Source organism: Pongo pygmaeus, chromosome 10 (genome assembly GCF_028885625.2).
Source record: "Pongo pygmaeus isolate AG05252 chromosome 10, NHGRI_mPonPyg2-v2.0_pri, whole genome shotgun sequence".
In the NCBI taxonomy this organism is placed as follows: Eukaryota; Metazoa; Chordata; class Mammalia; order Primates; family Hominidae; genus Pongo; species Pongo pygmaeus.
Window position 1 is genome coordinate 4,719,412 of NC_072383.2, and position 13,967 is coordinate 4,733,378.

At 41.6% G+C, this 13,967-nt stretch overlaps 1 protein-coding gene across 1 annotated transcript in view; it reads left to right on the forward strand.

Annotated features, from left to right (window-relative positions):
• The window catches only part of NDUFA9 (NADH:ubiquinone oxidoreductase subunit A9), a 41,081-nt gene extending 37,886 nt beyond the window's left edge, over positions 1-3,195 (forward strand). The window contains exons 10-11 of the mRNA XM_054444713.2: positions 1,248-1,314; positions 2,900-3,195. Coding sequence (XP_054300688.1) covers positions 1,248-1,314; positions 2,900-3,070 — 238 coding nt within the window. The 3' untranslated portion in view covers positions 3,071-3,195. The remainder of the gene's footprint in view (positions 1-1,247; positions 1,315-2,899) is intronic.
• Positions 3,196-13,967: the final 10,772 nt, after the last annotated feature.

A 13,967-nucleotide genomic window follows, 5' to 3' on the forward strand; every position in this document is an offset into this window, starting at 1 on the left:
TCTCATGGTTGTATATAAAATTGAGTTAGAGTTGGCTTATGTATGCCCATGACATAGCCCACTGAGGACACTAGAACAGAGACCTGAAGTGATCTGTTAGCATAGAATGAGGGCACAGAGAATTAGAGGTTTGTAATGAGTGTTTTTATTAAGCTATGTTAGCCCAATAAATTATTTTTTTCTGCCATTGAGGAATCTGAGGCTTTATATGTTGCTGGAGAAATTCTAGCCAGTTTCTTTTTTCATTTATTTATACTATGCATTAGAATGTTGTTTTTCAAGCCTTTAAACAGCTGTGGAACCCTGTGCTCACTGAAGTTTTACATCAAGTCCTGCTGGGTGAATCCAATAAAAGAGCTGGTCTGGTTGCAGTGATGGGTGATACTCAACGCATGTACTCCCAAACCCTTGGCCCCCCAGGACTCTGTGGGGCCCCAGCAAATTCCTAGTGTTCCTCAGATGCTAGTTGAAAACGCACTGCTACTGGGCACAGTGGTGTACACCTGTAGTCCCAGCTACTTGGGAGGCTGAGGTGGGAGGATCACTTGAGCCCGGGAGTGTGAGTCCAGCCTGGACAACATAGTGAGACCCTGTCTCAAACAAAAACAAGGAAAGAAAAGAAAAAGTCACTGCCCTGAGGTAACCGATGATGAGAGCTCAAGTGGCATGTAAGGAGCCCTTCAATTTTCATTAGCAGTGAAGAGATGGCAGTAATGAAGATAGGTGGCCGTTCCAGTTTTGGGTTTTATATTGTCCTCCTGATTTGAACCATAGATTGTAGCCTTCTCCTTGCTTTTGGATTTTTTTTTTTTCCTCAAGGGCCCCAGCTTTTAGGGGTTATGCTGTATATTTTACACACCATTCAGCTTACCCTGCTTCTGTAAAGGCAGCATATTTGAATATCTGAGGTTTAGATTAGATTGAATTTCACAGACTTGATTGAATATTGGAGTTTTTCTGTTTGCTTTGTTGTTTGTTGGTTTTATTTCATTTTAAGTTTAAGATCTGTCGTTTCTTTGGAGGAGAACAAAGTGTACCAGCAGTTACAGCAGCCAACTGGGTTGGCTTGAGAGGAGATGGACCAAAAAGCAGAGGTAGCCTCACAGGTCGAGGTCGTTATTTTCTTAAAAAACAAATCAGTTCAGACTGCTCTACAGCAGTCTGTTTTCCTGTAGTTCTTATAGGCTAGCTTGCATCTTGGGCAGAGAGATGCTTATCACATGTGCTATATATATTTCTTTTTCCAGATGGGTAGCAAGAGTCTTTGAAATAAGCCCATTTGAGCCCTGGATAACAAGGGATAAAGTGGAGCGGGTGAGTATATGTGTGGAAAGCATCTGCCTGGGCAGATGATGAGAAGTTAGACTTATTTTGGTTGGCTTGCTTGCTTGTTTCCCGGCTCTTGTCTGTTTGCTGTTCTTGCTGTCTGCAGTCAGCCCCTCTACTAGCACTGAAACTCATCCACCTGCCTTGCTCCAGGGGGCGGCTCCTCCATACTTTCTGTCTGTCATTATCAGTGTTTCTTTCTCTGCTTGATCATTCTTGTCAACACACAAAATTGCCTAATAGCTCCCCTGCCAAAGCCTCTCTTCCTCCCATCACTCTTCTAGCTACTTTCCTGTTGTGTCCCTTCACATCCTAACTCCTCCTAACTTCCTCCGTTGACAGTTTCTTCATTCTTTCTTTAACCTACTCCAGTCAGGCATTTATTCCCATTTCTCCCCTAAAATTGCTCTTTTCAAAGTTATCCACAATCTCCTTGCTGCCACATCCAATAGTCAGTTCTCAGACCTCGTGTCATGTGCCTGTGCATTTGCTTCTAGGGAGGATGCAAAATAAAATAAAAATACTATACCAATACCACATCTACCTTGGAAGACCTGTGGACCATATATTGACAAGAAGCAGCCAAATTGTCCCCTGAATGCTACCTAAAAGCTAAAGTGTAGAGAAGATGAGAAAGTAGTGCTTAGGGAACATGTGGAAGTGGGCAACTCACATACTTTCTTCAGACATTGTTTATGAAAGATCAGGCAGGAGAGCTGGTTGTCAGACACTTCAGTTTATCTTACACTAAAGTGTCTCTTACATTTATACTTGAGAAAGTGTTGATACAGTGGCCTGAGTGGGTTTTGGATTTGGTTTGCAGACTGGCTTACAGCCTTCTGGTAAAAGAATTGCAGACTTTCAGGTGGGTAGGATGAAGGATTGCTGCTGCTCTAGGTGCAAATGGATTCTATTTATGCGGTTTTGAATAATAATCTGGGATCTTTGCAAACTTTACAGTTCATTATGTTTCCCTATAAACAAGATGGGTTTGGTTTTCTAGCTCTGCAGTGAGCATTAGTCAACTAGGTTCAGTATAGCTGGAGCAAAAAAAGTTAGTTTTTTTTTTTTTTTAATGGGCAAGGAACAAATGTTGTGTTATCTCTGAAATTCAAAGTTAAAACTGAGTCGGAACGCCCGTGCTCAGAAAACAGGGGCGTGAGAGGACTGAGGAATGGACCAGCTCTGCTTAAGCCCTGATTTTATTCCTAAACCCTCCTGTTCAGCCTCCCCTGGCAAGTGTGATGACTTGTGCTTCCCTGCCCTAGATTTATTTCTGTTGAAATCTGTATATAGAATGGCTCATGTAGTGCCAACATCCTGTGCTCGCTTCTACCACTGGGGACCTCGATCTGATACTTGGTGATCTCGCCCTTTTTTTGTCTTAAGCCCTCTTTGTGTGTTCTACTTTTATAGTGATTTGCATGAATCGAAAATTGCCACATATTCTTTGAAAGCAATTAAGTCTCAATAATAGGACTCATGCCAGCTTGAATGTTTAAATGCTTGCTAGGATAGCACTTTCTTCTCAGCCAGTTTTCAGCATTGTCTGCGGTCCTTTGTTTATCCAAAGATGCACATCACAGACATGAAATTGCCTCACCTGCCCGGCTTAGAAGACCTTGGTATTCAGGCAACACCACTGGAACTCAAGGCCATTGAGGTGCTGCGGCGTCATCGCACTTACCGCTGGCTGTCTGCTGAAATTGAGGATGTGAAGCCCGCCAAGACTGTCAACATTTAGTGCCTCCTGAGCAGCTCTTGGTTTTGGCGTCTTTTGGGTCAGCCCATGTGGTTTGCGCACCCAGCCAGACGGTCTCTTTAGAGGATCCTGTACACAGTTCCACTATTAAAACATTTGAGGTTGAATTCTGCAGTATTTTCTTCCTTGATTTACAAAATGAGAAATGTAGTCACTTAGAACTTGAGCATAATTTTTGTTAAACATACATATTTAATAATGATATATATACTATTTATTCTCTGAAATGCCAGAGAGTTTGAATTTTCCTATGACAAACCACTTCTAGCATACGTTCTAGAAGACAAGGACCCTTTTTAATGTCAAAGTATTGTAAAGACCCCAAGTGATATGTGATTATTTTTTAATTTCCATTAAATGAGAGAGCATACAGTATCCCCTAACCCGAATGTGTTTATACTGAAGGTGTTTTTAAAATTTATTTTAATAATGTCCATATACCTTTTAAAAATAGTAGTACATAATAGAAAAACATTGTCCATAGATTCTCAAACCCCTTGCAGTAATTCCACAGTCTTCTTGGATCTGAGCTATCTGAGGCCAGCCCGATGCCCTTAGTACCACATCTGGATTATTTCAGACACATAGGTGGAGATAGATTCTCTTCCCATGCAAAGGAGATGCTTCAGCTTCTATGCCAGTAGTGCCAGCACTTAGGAATTAGGACCTTCTAATGAAGTTCTTAAAATTGCAGCCAAGATCCAGATGAACAATTGGTTTGGTGTTGGCAAATCCCCCCAGTGCCGTATGATTTAAAACTCCCACAATTTGTGGTGAAGCCAACATACCACTATCCTAGATGACCCAGGGTTGGTCATTGTGTTTCACTGGACTTCAGCCTCCTTATCTATGTTTGGGACAGGGATGTCAGTAAAAACGCTGCTTGATTAGGGAATGCCCATCTCCTTATAGAGAGAAAGGTATATCAGTGTTGAAGGTAGGTTCTCCACCTGCCCTTTCTGCCTGCATCAGAATCTTTTTATCCCAAAACGGTCAACAGTGAGCTACTCCAAGTGTGGTCCATAGATCACCAGCATTGGGATCATCTTGGGGCTTGTTAGAAATGCAGAACCCGGGCTGGGCACAGTGGCTCACACCTGTAATCCCAACGCTTTTGAGTTGCTGTGGTGGGACGGTCGCTTGAGGCCAGGAGTTTGAGACCAGCCTAGGCAATATGGCAAGACCTTGTCTCTACAGAAAAATTTCAAAAAGTTAGTAGGGCATGGTGGCACACACCTGTAGTCTCAGTTATTCGGGAGGCTAAGGTATGAGGATTGCTTGAGCCTGGGAGTTCAAGGTTACAGTGAGCTATGATAGTGCCACTGCACTTCAGCTTGGACTGAAGATCCTGTCTCAGAAAAAAAAAAAAAAAGGCAGAATCCTAGGTTTTGTCCTGTCCCAGGCCTGTTGAATCAGAATCTGCATTTTAGCAAGGTCTCCAGGAGATTTGTATGCACATTAGAGTATGATAAGCACTGTCATACAGAAGAGCTGTATCAGAGTTCAGTGATTCCTGTTATTAATCCAGGTTGCTGACCCCCACCCCAGACCTACTGAACCAGAGTCTCAGGAAGGAGGGCCCAGGAATTTTAGTTTTATTAAACATTCTAGTTTATTCTCCTGTACACTAATATGTCAGAATCAGCGTACTAGGGAAAGGAACACAAACCCAACTTCACGTTTTTTCTTCAGATACTGCCTGTTATTTCGGATGACACCCCTGCTGGCCATAAGCCAGCCAGTAGGCACAGAGATGGGTGGATTTAATTTGAAAAGGAACTATAATTCTATAATGCACAGTGTCCTCTCTTAGAATATCTGCACTTTCTTTCCTTTTTTTGATTCTTAAAAAAAAACGTATTGATACATAATAGATGTAAATATTGTCAGGGTATATGTGGTAATTTGATATATAATCAGTGTAATTGGGATATCCATCACCTTAAATATTTATGCTAGTAACATTTGAATTACTCTCTTCTAGCTATTTTGAAATGTACAGTAGATTAGTATTAACTCTAGTTACCCTACTGATCTATTGAACACCAGGTCTTACTTCGTCTGTCTTAACTGTAATTATCTTCATTTTCTAGCAATACTATTTCTCATCTCTAACTTGTATCATCTCAGGATGCCGTATACTTCTAAAGCTATAATTCAACCAGGATAGTTTTCCCTTCTTATCACACCCAGTGCCCCCTTTTGTAACAAATAGTTGGTAATGCACCTTTCATTATCCAGATATGGAAGTCATAGTTACTCTAACCTGTCTATATATGTAATCAAGATATAATTAATGCCTTATGTAAACAAGAAGTGAAAGGAAAGTAATACACAGTAAGATGTATATAGAGCACACCAACACTGAAGACATGATGAGGTAGTCCGTTGCTTGCATCCATGTGGGCAATCACCATGGATGCAATAACAAATGCAGAATGGTCTGATGCAGGGGTAGGTTGTAGTCTCCATTTAAATGCCATCAGCAGCATTGCTATTATGTCAACTTCTGAAATAGTGAATGACTTCTAGTAAAGTTCAGAACAAAATAGAATCGAATCGTCTCTAAATTCACATGGTACTTGCATTAATTGGTACATATATGTATATAATACATATAATTGGTACATATATTAAACCCATGCCAAAGACCTTTTATATCTGTAAAACAGATTCTAAGTTCAGATGACTATAAGCAGATTTTCGAAAGTCTTGTGATGTGTGTTTCAATTCTTCATTTTCATGTTCTGACACCATGGTATGCCTATTCCTGGTGTGCCTATTCCTCTACATGTCCATAGTGCTCTTCAATCATTGTTTACCACAAAGAAGTGATAAATACTTGAGGTGATGAATATGCTAATTATACTGACTTGATTACTATACAGCATATGCATGTATTGAAACATCACATTGTATCCCATAAATGTACGATTATTGTGTGTCAGAAATAAAACTTAAAAATGCTAAATTCTTAAATATTGCATTCTTTAAATACCAATATGCAGAGATTATTTCCAAATTTAGCACAAAATATTAATAAGGGTTTGAATCTCTGCATTATCTATACTTAATTTTAAGTCTTTCAGAGCTTGAAGACCTTTACTAACTGGATTAGTTCATATCTCCTATTATAACAAAATACCTTAGACTGGGTAATTTGAAAATAGTAGAAATATATTTCTCACAGTTTTGGAGGCTGGGAAGTTCAAGATCAAGGCACCAGCAGATTTGGTGTCTGGTGAGAGCTGCTCTTTCTGCTCCACAGACAGTTCCTTCTGTCTGTGTCTTCACATGGTGGACATGGGTAGAAGGGCAAAAAGGAACAAGGGCACTCTCTTCAACCTCTTTTATAAGAACACTAGTCCCATGTATGAAAACAGAGCTCTCATGACTGAATCACCTCCTAAAGGCCCTCCTCCACCCCTACCAACACTATTGCACTGGGGACTAAATTCAACATTGATTTTGGAGTGACACAAACATTGAAGCCATAGCACTGACTAAGGAAACAATTTTACCATCCTAAGCTAGTGGTTATCACCCTCTCAGTGTATGGAGATTGCATATGACCAGGAACTGGGAGCTGGGCATAAGATCTAGGACACTCATATCCAGGGTGATTCTTTTCATCAGGAGGGATGGGCTGAATCTCCATTTATAGGGGCTGTCCCCATAGAGACTTCAAGCCACACCCTTCTCGGGATTCAGGTTGCACATTACCTGATTCTCACAGTTGATTTGAGACTGCAAGACTGGAAACCCATCCCATTATCATGTTTTCTTCCTCATTTACCTACATTTATCGTGAAACCTTTGTGATTCAGCAAATCTGTTTACCTTCTGATTCTACTTTAAATTCCGTTGATGTTCTTCCTTGGCTCTCCTGTGTATTTCCCGCAGCTTTGCTAGGCCTTCAGATCATCTCACATTCTTCATCCTAATGATAAAAATAAGTTCTATGGGCTGGGCGCGGTGGCTCTTGCCTGTAATCCCAGCACTTTGGGAGGCCGAAGAGGGTGGATCATGATGTTAGGAGTTCAAGACCAGCCTGGCCAATATGGTGAAACCCCGTCTCTACTAAAAAATACAAAAAATTAGCCAGGCATGGTGGGGCCCACCTGTATGTACTCCCAGCCCAGGAGGGAGACTGAGGTGGAAGAATCACTGGAACCCGGAAGGCAGAGGTTGCAGTGAGCTGAGATCACACCACTGCACTCCAGCCTGGGAGACAGAGTGAGACTCCATCTAAAATAAATAATAATAATAATAATAATAATAATAATAATAAAGGTATATGATGGAAGCATATATAGGAATATATGCAAAGATCTCTGAGAAGACAAAGAAAGGTCTCTGGAAAGATTAGCAAAAACTCCATAGAAAGTGGATTTTTAAAGCTGCATCTTGATGTTAACCTGCTGAAATGTGTGTGTTGGACCGGGGTGAGGGGGAAGCAGTCATTCATGCTGTGGAAGAGAACAGCATGAGCAGTTGCAGTGGGGCATGAGTGAGTGGGTGGTTATGAGTGGGAGGCAGAGTTGATGAGTTGGGAGGGGCACAAGCGAGTTTAACCTTTACCTTGGAGGTGATGCAGAGCAGTTGAGTTCCATACAGATTTGGCTTCGAATATGAGTTCCACTACTTCTTAGTTGTGAGATTGGACAAGTCACTTGACCTCTCTTTGTCAGCTTCAGTTTTCTTGTTTATAAAATGGGGGTGATAGTAATAACTACATGATGGGATTGTGATGATGAATTAAGTGAGATCATGCATGTAAAATGCTGAGCCCTGCACATAATAAGAACTAAGTAAATGTGAGCCGTTATCATTTAAGTAGGGAATATCATGCCCATCTGAGTCCATACATTTGTTTCCTGACTTAATAAAATAGCTGCCGTTCCTGAGAGGGAGGGATTCCTATTTCCTAAATGCTGGAAACAGGGACTTATGGAAGGTAAATTGCCCCATTAGTAAGTAGCTGAATTGGTTTTCCAACCTGGATCTATTTGGCTACAAAACTGATGCCTTGTTCCAGAAAGGATTTAAGGGTGCTCAGGAGGAAGACATTCCCAGAGTTACACTCTAGAAGGTCATGGAGTGAATGGGAGGTGTAGTGGAATGGAGGGTATATTTGAAGAAACCCTTCCTGTGAAGGAAAATCCAAGAGAGAATGAAGTAAGGAGAGACTTCAACTTGAAAAGATTCTTGTGAGAGAAGGATAGGGGCTATTTACAATAGAGAAGAGACTAGAAGAAAGTCTGAACTCACCTCCCTGGAAGCAGAGGGTGGTGGGGTTTTCGAGGGCTGAGTGAGAGTGTAGAAGTACTGGGAACAAGAAGCCGTCTGGATCCTGTAAGGGCCAGGATGAGAGGGGGTCATGGGTCATCTGTGTTTGCTGATTGGCTTTATCCAAAGGAAGAGTAAACATCTCATCCTTATGACAGGAAGTAGTCCTGCAGCTTGGAGCAAGGTGCCCACCAAAGTTAGGCACATCCCACAGAAAGTGAGAGAAAGGGGTGCTATCTCCTTTTGAGGTTACGTTTCAGAGAATGGTTCCCCTGGGTCCTTGAGAAAGACATTCCTGGGTTGTAAAACTGGCAAGAGGCTGAGGGAAGATGTATGTCTCAAAGGGGAACAGAAATAATTTATAATTTTAAGTTTTCTAATGCTCTAAGGGAAGTCAGGGGCGTAATATTAGTGATGTGGTTTAGATGTCCCCACCCAAATCTCACGTTGAAATGTAATCTCCAGTGTTAGAGTTGCGGCCTAGTGGGAGACGATTGGATCATGGGGTAGATTTCTCATGAATGATTTAGTACCATTCTCTTGGTACAATCCTCAAGATAGTGAGTTCTTGCAAGATCTGGTCATTTAAAAGTGTGAGGCAACTCTCCCCACCCCTTGCTCCTTCTCCTGCCATGTGAGATGCTTGTTCCCCTTTCACCTACTGCCATGACTGGAAGCTTCCTGAATCCTCCCCAGAAGCAGATGCCTATGTGACGCTTCCTGTACAGCCTGCAGAACCATGAGCCAATTAAACCTCTTTTCTTTAGACATTACCTAGACTCAGATATTTCTTTATAGCAATACAAGAATGGCCTAATCGAGTTAGGAAGAAGCCTGTCTGCAGTGCAGTCAGGCTGAGGGGAGCATGAAGGCCATCTTGATGGGGGAAATCTTTTAGTACCCTAATGCGAGCAGATGATATGATGTTGGCAGAGAGGGAGGGTATAACTTGTGGTGCCTGGCCCTAGAGGGAATGGAAGGGCCAGAATCCAGAGCATAGGTGGGATTGTGTGGGCTGACAAGTAATAGTATATGATAGCATAGTATATGATAGCATGTGTGTGAGTCCATTTTGTATTGCCATAAAGGAATACCTGAAGCTGGGTAATTAATAAAGAAAAGGGGTTTATTTGGCTCACTGTTCTGTAGGCTGTACAAGCATGTCACTAACATCTGCTTGGCATGAGCCACCATGCCCGGCCAGAATTTTATTTTTAGTGACTAGGCTTTCCTTTAAAATCTCTGTTCTAGGCCGGGTGCAGTGGCTCGCGCCTGTAATCCCAGCACTTTGGGAGGCTGAGGTGTGAGGATCACTTGAACCCAGGAGTTTGAGACCAGCCTGGGCAACATAGTGAAACCCCATCTCTTTAAAAAAATAAAGCACTTGAAGCAGGACTTTTTGTCTGTCATAATCACTGCTATGTCCGCAGCACCTAAAACAGTGCCAGGCATCTGTTGAATAAATGAATGAATGAGATGGGAAGTCTTTCTTTACACTTAGATGAAGACTCCATCGGACCCCAAATTGTTCTGGTCTTGTTCAGGTAATAATTTTAATTCTATAATGAAATCTCAAGTTATAATAGGCTCAATTTGATAATTAGGATGCCCAGTGTTGTGTAATGATTAAAGCCTTAAATTTCCTCTCTGCCCCACAGCTGGGGTCCAAGAAGACCATGTGGCTGGCTACTTTTCTGTATTTTCATTTATCTCCACCCCTAGTTTACCAGCAGTGGTTATCCTCTCTCCAAGACTGGGCCAGGGGTGAGAAGGGCCCAGTCTTAGCAGGCAAGGGTCTTTGCTGACAGATGTCTGGGCCTTCTTGACAGCAGGCGTTTAAAGCTAAATCTGGTTCTACTTTCAGGAAAGTGATGGTTTGAGATGGTAACTGAAGTTGTAGAAGTAGATGTTGAGGATAAAGTATCATATTAATAAAACATTGCCCATTAACACCTTAGCGCAAATTAAAACTAGCTATACCTCACTGATAAGGACCTGAATGGCCAAATAATGATGAATGATTTATGGATGTAGGGGGGAATTGGGTGGAAGCAGTAGTAAGAAATTTGAATTAAGGAATCGTAAGGGAATTGAGATTATCTCGTCTCACCTCGACATTTTATAACTGAATAAACTGAATAAAAAACAAGAGAAGTGACAGCTTTATAGCATCTGATTGGGGAAAAACACATCTTTTCTGGGGCTAGACAGTCCATAAATAGGACATGGAAATGGAAGTGTAGGGGGAGATCCCATTGTGCGTCAGAGGAAAACTATGCATTGTTTGGAATCTAGACTCTGGATGAAGACCCGTCTTTCCTGGCTATTTGATTTTGATTCTGTGGGAGCTATCTTGCAACTCTGTAAGCTGTAGGTAACTGATAGCAGAGCAAAATAATTCTTGTCTATAGACGTGTACATTGTGTCTTAGCGTAGATTCACCCGACCTCCTTCCCCAGTTTTGCTTCTATTAGCACATTTATTTCAGTAATTTTGATCTTTGGATTCTCCTTGGACATTCCTCACTGAAAAATGAAATAAAATTTTTGGCATGTGCTCTTCTTTAGCATCTGTTTGACAGCTGCAATTTTTACCTTCATTTCAAAATTATCCTTTAATCAAAGGGACGGTGGTAAACTAGGCAGCCGGAGCTGCCCACTCCAGGTGGTTGTTACCAGGGGAGGGCACTGGCCAGTGTTGCCAGATCTCCAGTTTTTCAAGGGAAGCTGAAAAATCTCATTTTTGTCAATATGTGAAACTTCTTTATGTTTCAATATTGGCAACCAATTGAAAAAAAAAAAAGTGCCTAAGAAAACTCACCTGTGGTGGGATCTGTTCCATTGGCCACCTTGTTGGGTCAGGGAAACAGGGCATCTGGATCTAAGAAGTGCTGTATGCTGACCTGAAGTGGACCAAGTACTCCTCATGTATTTTCTCATTCTCACCACAGCCTTGTGAGGTAGATATTGTCATGCCATTTTACAGGACAGCCACACATATGCCAAGTGTCAGAGAGTAAATGGCAACAGCAGGATCAGACCCAGATTTACTGTCCAGTACAGTTTTGCTGGGAGCAGTGAGAGGTGGAGGAGGCATCTAAAGGGCTTGCTTTACAATTTTGCCTGGAGCCAGTCCACATCCGAGCCATGTGAGGTCACAAGAAATGTGAGTTGGGAGATCCTTTAACGGAGTGGGATGGGTGGATTTACAAAGAAGCTTCCATAACCCGCCACGTTCTCCAAGTAACCTTGGGTGTGAGCTCCATTTGGCTTTTTTTTTCGAAGCAGGTTTTTAAAGGCAAAAAGGGGAACAAGGAGTGAGCTGATACAAAGTTGTTTGTCAGGAATTCTCATTGGTTTATAGAAATAACATTGATTAGTGATTGACTATGCATTGTTGAATTACAGGGTATGAGCTACTTGTGTTAGTCAGTCTAGAGTCCATACAGCAGGCAGCTTCAAGAGGTGACTACTTAGCTCAAGGTGGGTGAGTGGGACATGACTGCTGTCTCATTTCAAGGGCTCTCTGAGCCAGGTGATTTAGAGGAGGCTCACATTCCTCAGATAAAAGTTTCTTTTCTTTCTCATCCAAATGACTTTTGTCAGTGATTACTAGGTTTTGAAGCCTAATACTTAGATTCTTTCTCTAGGAGAGTCTGAATCTAATGGTTGTAAACCAATATAAAAACAAAACCATGAGGCCGGGCATGGTGACTCATGCCTGTAATCCCAGCACTTTGGGAGGCCAAGGTGGGCGGATCACCTGAGGTCAGGAGTTTGAGACCAGCCTGACCCACACGGAGAAACCCCATCTCTACTAAAAATACAAAATTAGCCGGGCTTGGTGGCGCATGCCTATAATCCCAGCTACTTGGGAAGGCTGAGGCAGGAGAATCACTTGAACCTGGGAGGTGGAGGTTGGGTTGAGCCGAGATTGCGCCATTGCACTCCAGCCTGGGCAACAAGATCAAAACACTGTCTCAAAAAAAAAAAAAACAAACAAAAAACACCACGAATAAATTATTAGGAAAGCAGGTGGAATCAGAGGGTGGACAAAAAACAGAGCTTCCACACTCTTGAGCTTCCTTAATATGTTTCATGACATGAAGCATTCCTTCCTTTATCTAAAAAATTGTTGACCTCCTGCCAAATATATCCTTACAGGTAAGGAGAAGTTGGTAGGTTTACCTACAGGTGCATAGCTGCTATGTGGCAAAACATCAAAGTCCAGAGCTCTAAACCAGTATGTCTTGTAGTGCTCATAATTATATGCTCTGAAATAAAACAAAAAGGAAGACTATATTACATGCTAATCACTGACAAAACAAATCTTTCTGCGATGCCGGTTCAATTGCCTTCATTGATTATTGCAGAATTTTCTATTTGATTCACTTTGGTGAACTCTCATGACATTTTAGATGTTGTGTTAGGTGTTGGGGATTCCAAGCTAATTAAGAAATTGACACTACTCCAAAGAAGACCTCCTAATTGGTCTCTTTATCTTGATTTGTACTCATTCTGCGTCTCGTCATTGTCTGAATTTTCTCCTTAACATAAGAGCTCGAATTCTTATTTCCTTATTTAAAAATGCTAAATGATTCTCTCATAATAAAGTAAAAACTCCTGAGCAGGGCCAGAGTTGGAATGAGGATCAGAAAGGGAATTTAGTTCAATAGGGATAATGATGTTCATTTTAGACATGTGGACATGTGATTCTGGGGGATCAGACAGGAGGGGTTTCAAAGTTCACAGCTGGCATAGTGGCGAAAGTTAGTTCTGAAGGTACAGATGTGGAGACCATCAATGCTGAGTCCAAGGGGAAAGAAGAGCCCTTGAAACGGGATACAAGTAGAGATACACTGAGGATGTTGGAGAATAATCTAGAAACTCTCAGGGCTCCAGGGTCTTGGCATGGCCACCTCAAATCCTTTCTGCATGAGGCCACTTGGTTCCTTTGCTTTTGAAGAAAATGGCAAAATTAATACAAATGCTCCCCTGACTTACAATGGGGTTATGTCCCAGTAAATCCATCAGAAATGGAAAATATTGTAATTTGAGAATGCACTTAATATACTTAGCCTACGGAACATAATTGCTTGGCCTAGTCTACCTTAAACGTGCTCAGAACACTTACATTAGCCTACTGTTGGGCAAAATTATCAGCACGAAGCCTGTTTTATGATAAAGTGTTAAACATCTCGTGTAATTCATTGACTACTGTACTGAAAGTGAACACCAGAATGGTTGTATGGGTACTCAAACTACAGCTTCTACTGAATGCATATTGCTTTTGCACCACTGTAAAGTGTGAACAATTGTGAGTCAAACCATAGAGTAAGTTCAGGACCATCTGTACTGCATCAAGTTCCCCAGGACCTGAACACAAGTGGTATAAATTATTCCCACTCCTGGATAAAAATTTGTTCCAGCAAAGCAGGTAAATTAGCATGATATAAACCTTCAAATTACATTTGCCCAGTTTGGAGATGATGATCCAGCATGGTGTGACAAACAGTGTTTTCTCATCAACACCATAAGTAATTCTGCAAAGGACATGCTGTACACTTTGCCCAGATTTGTGATTATTTCCT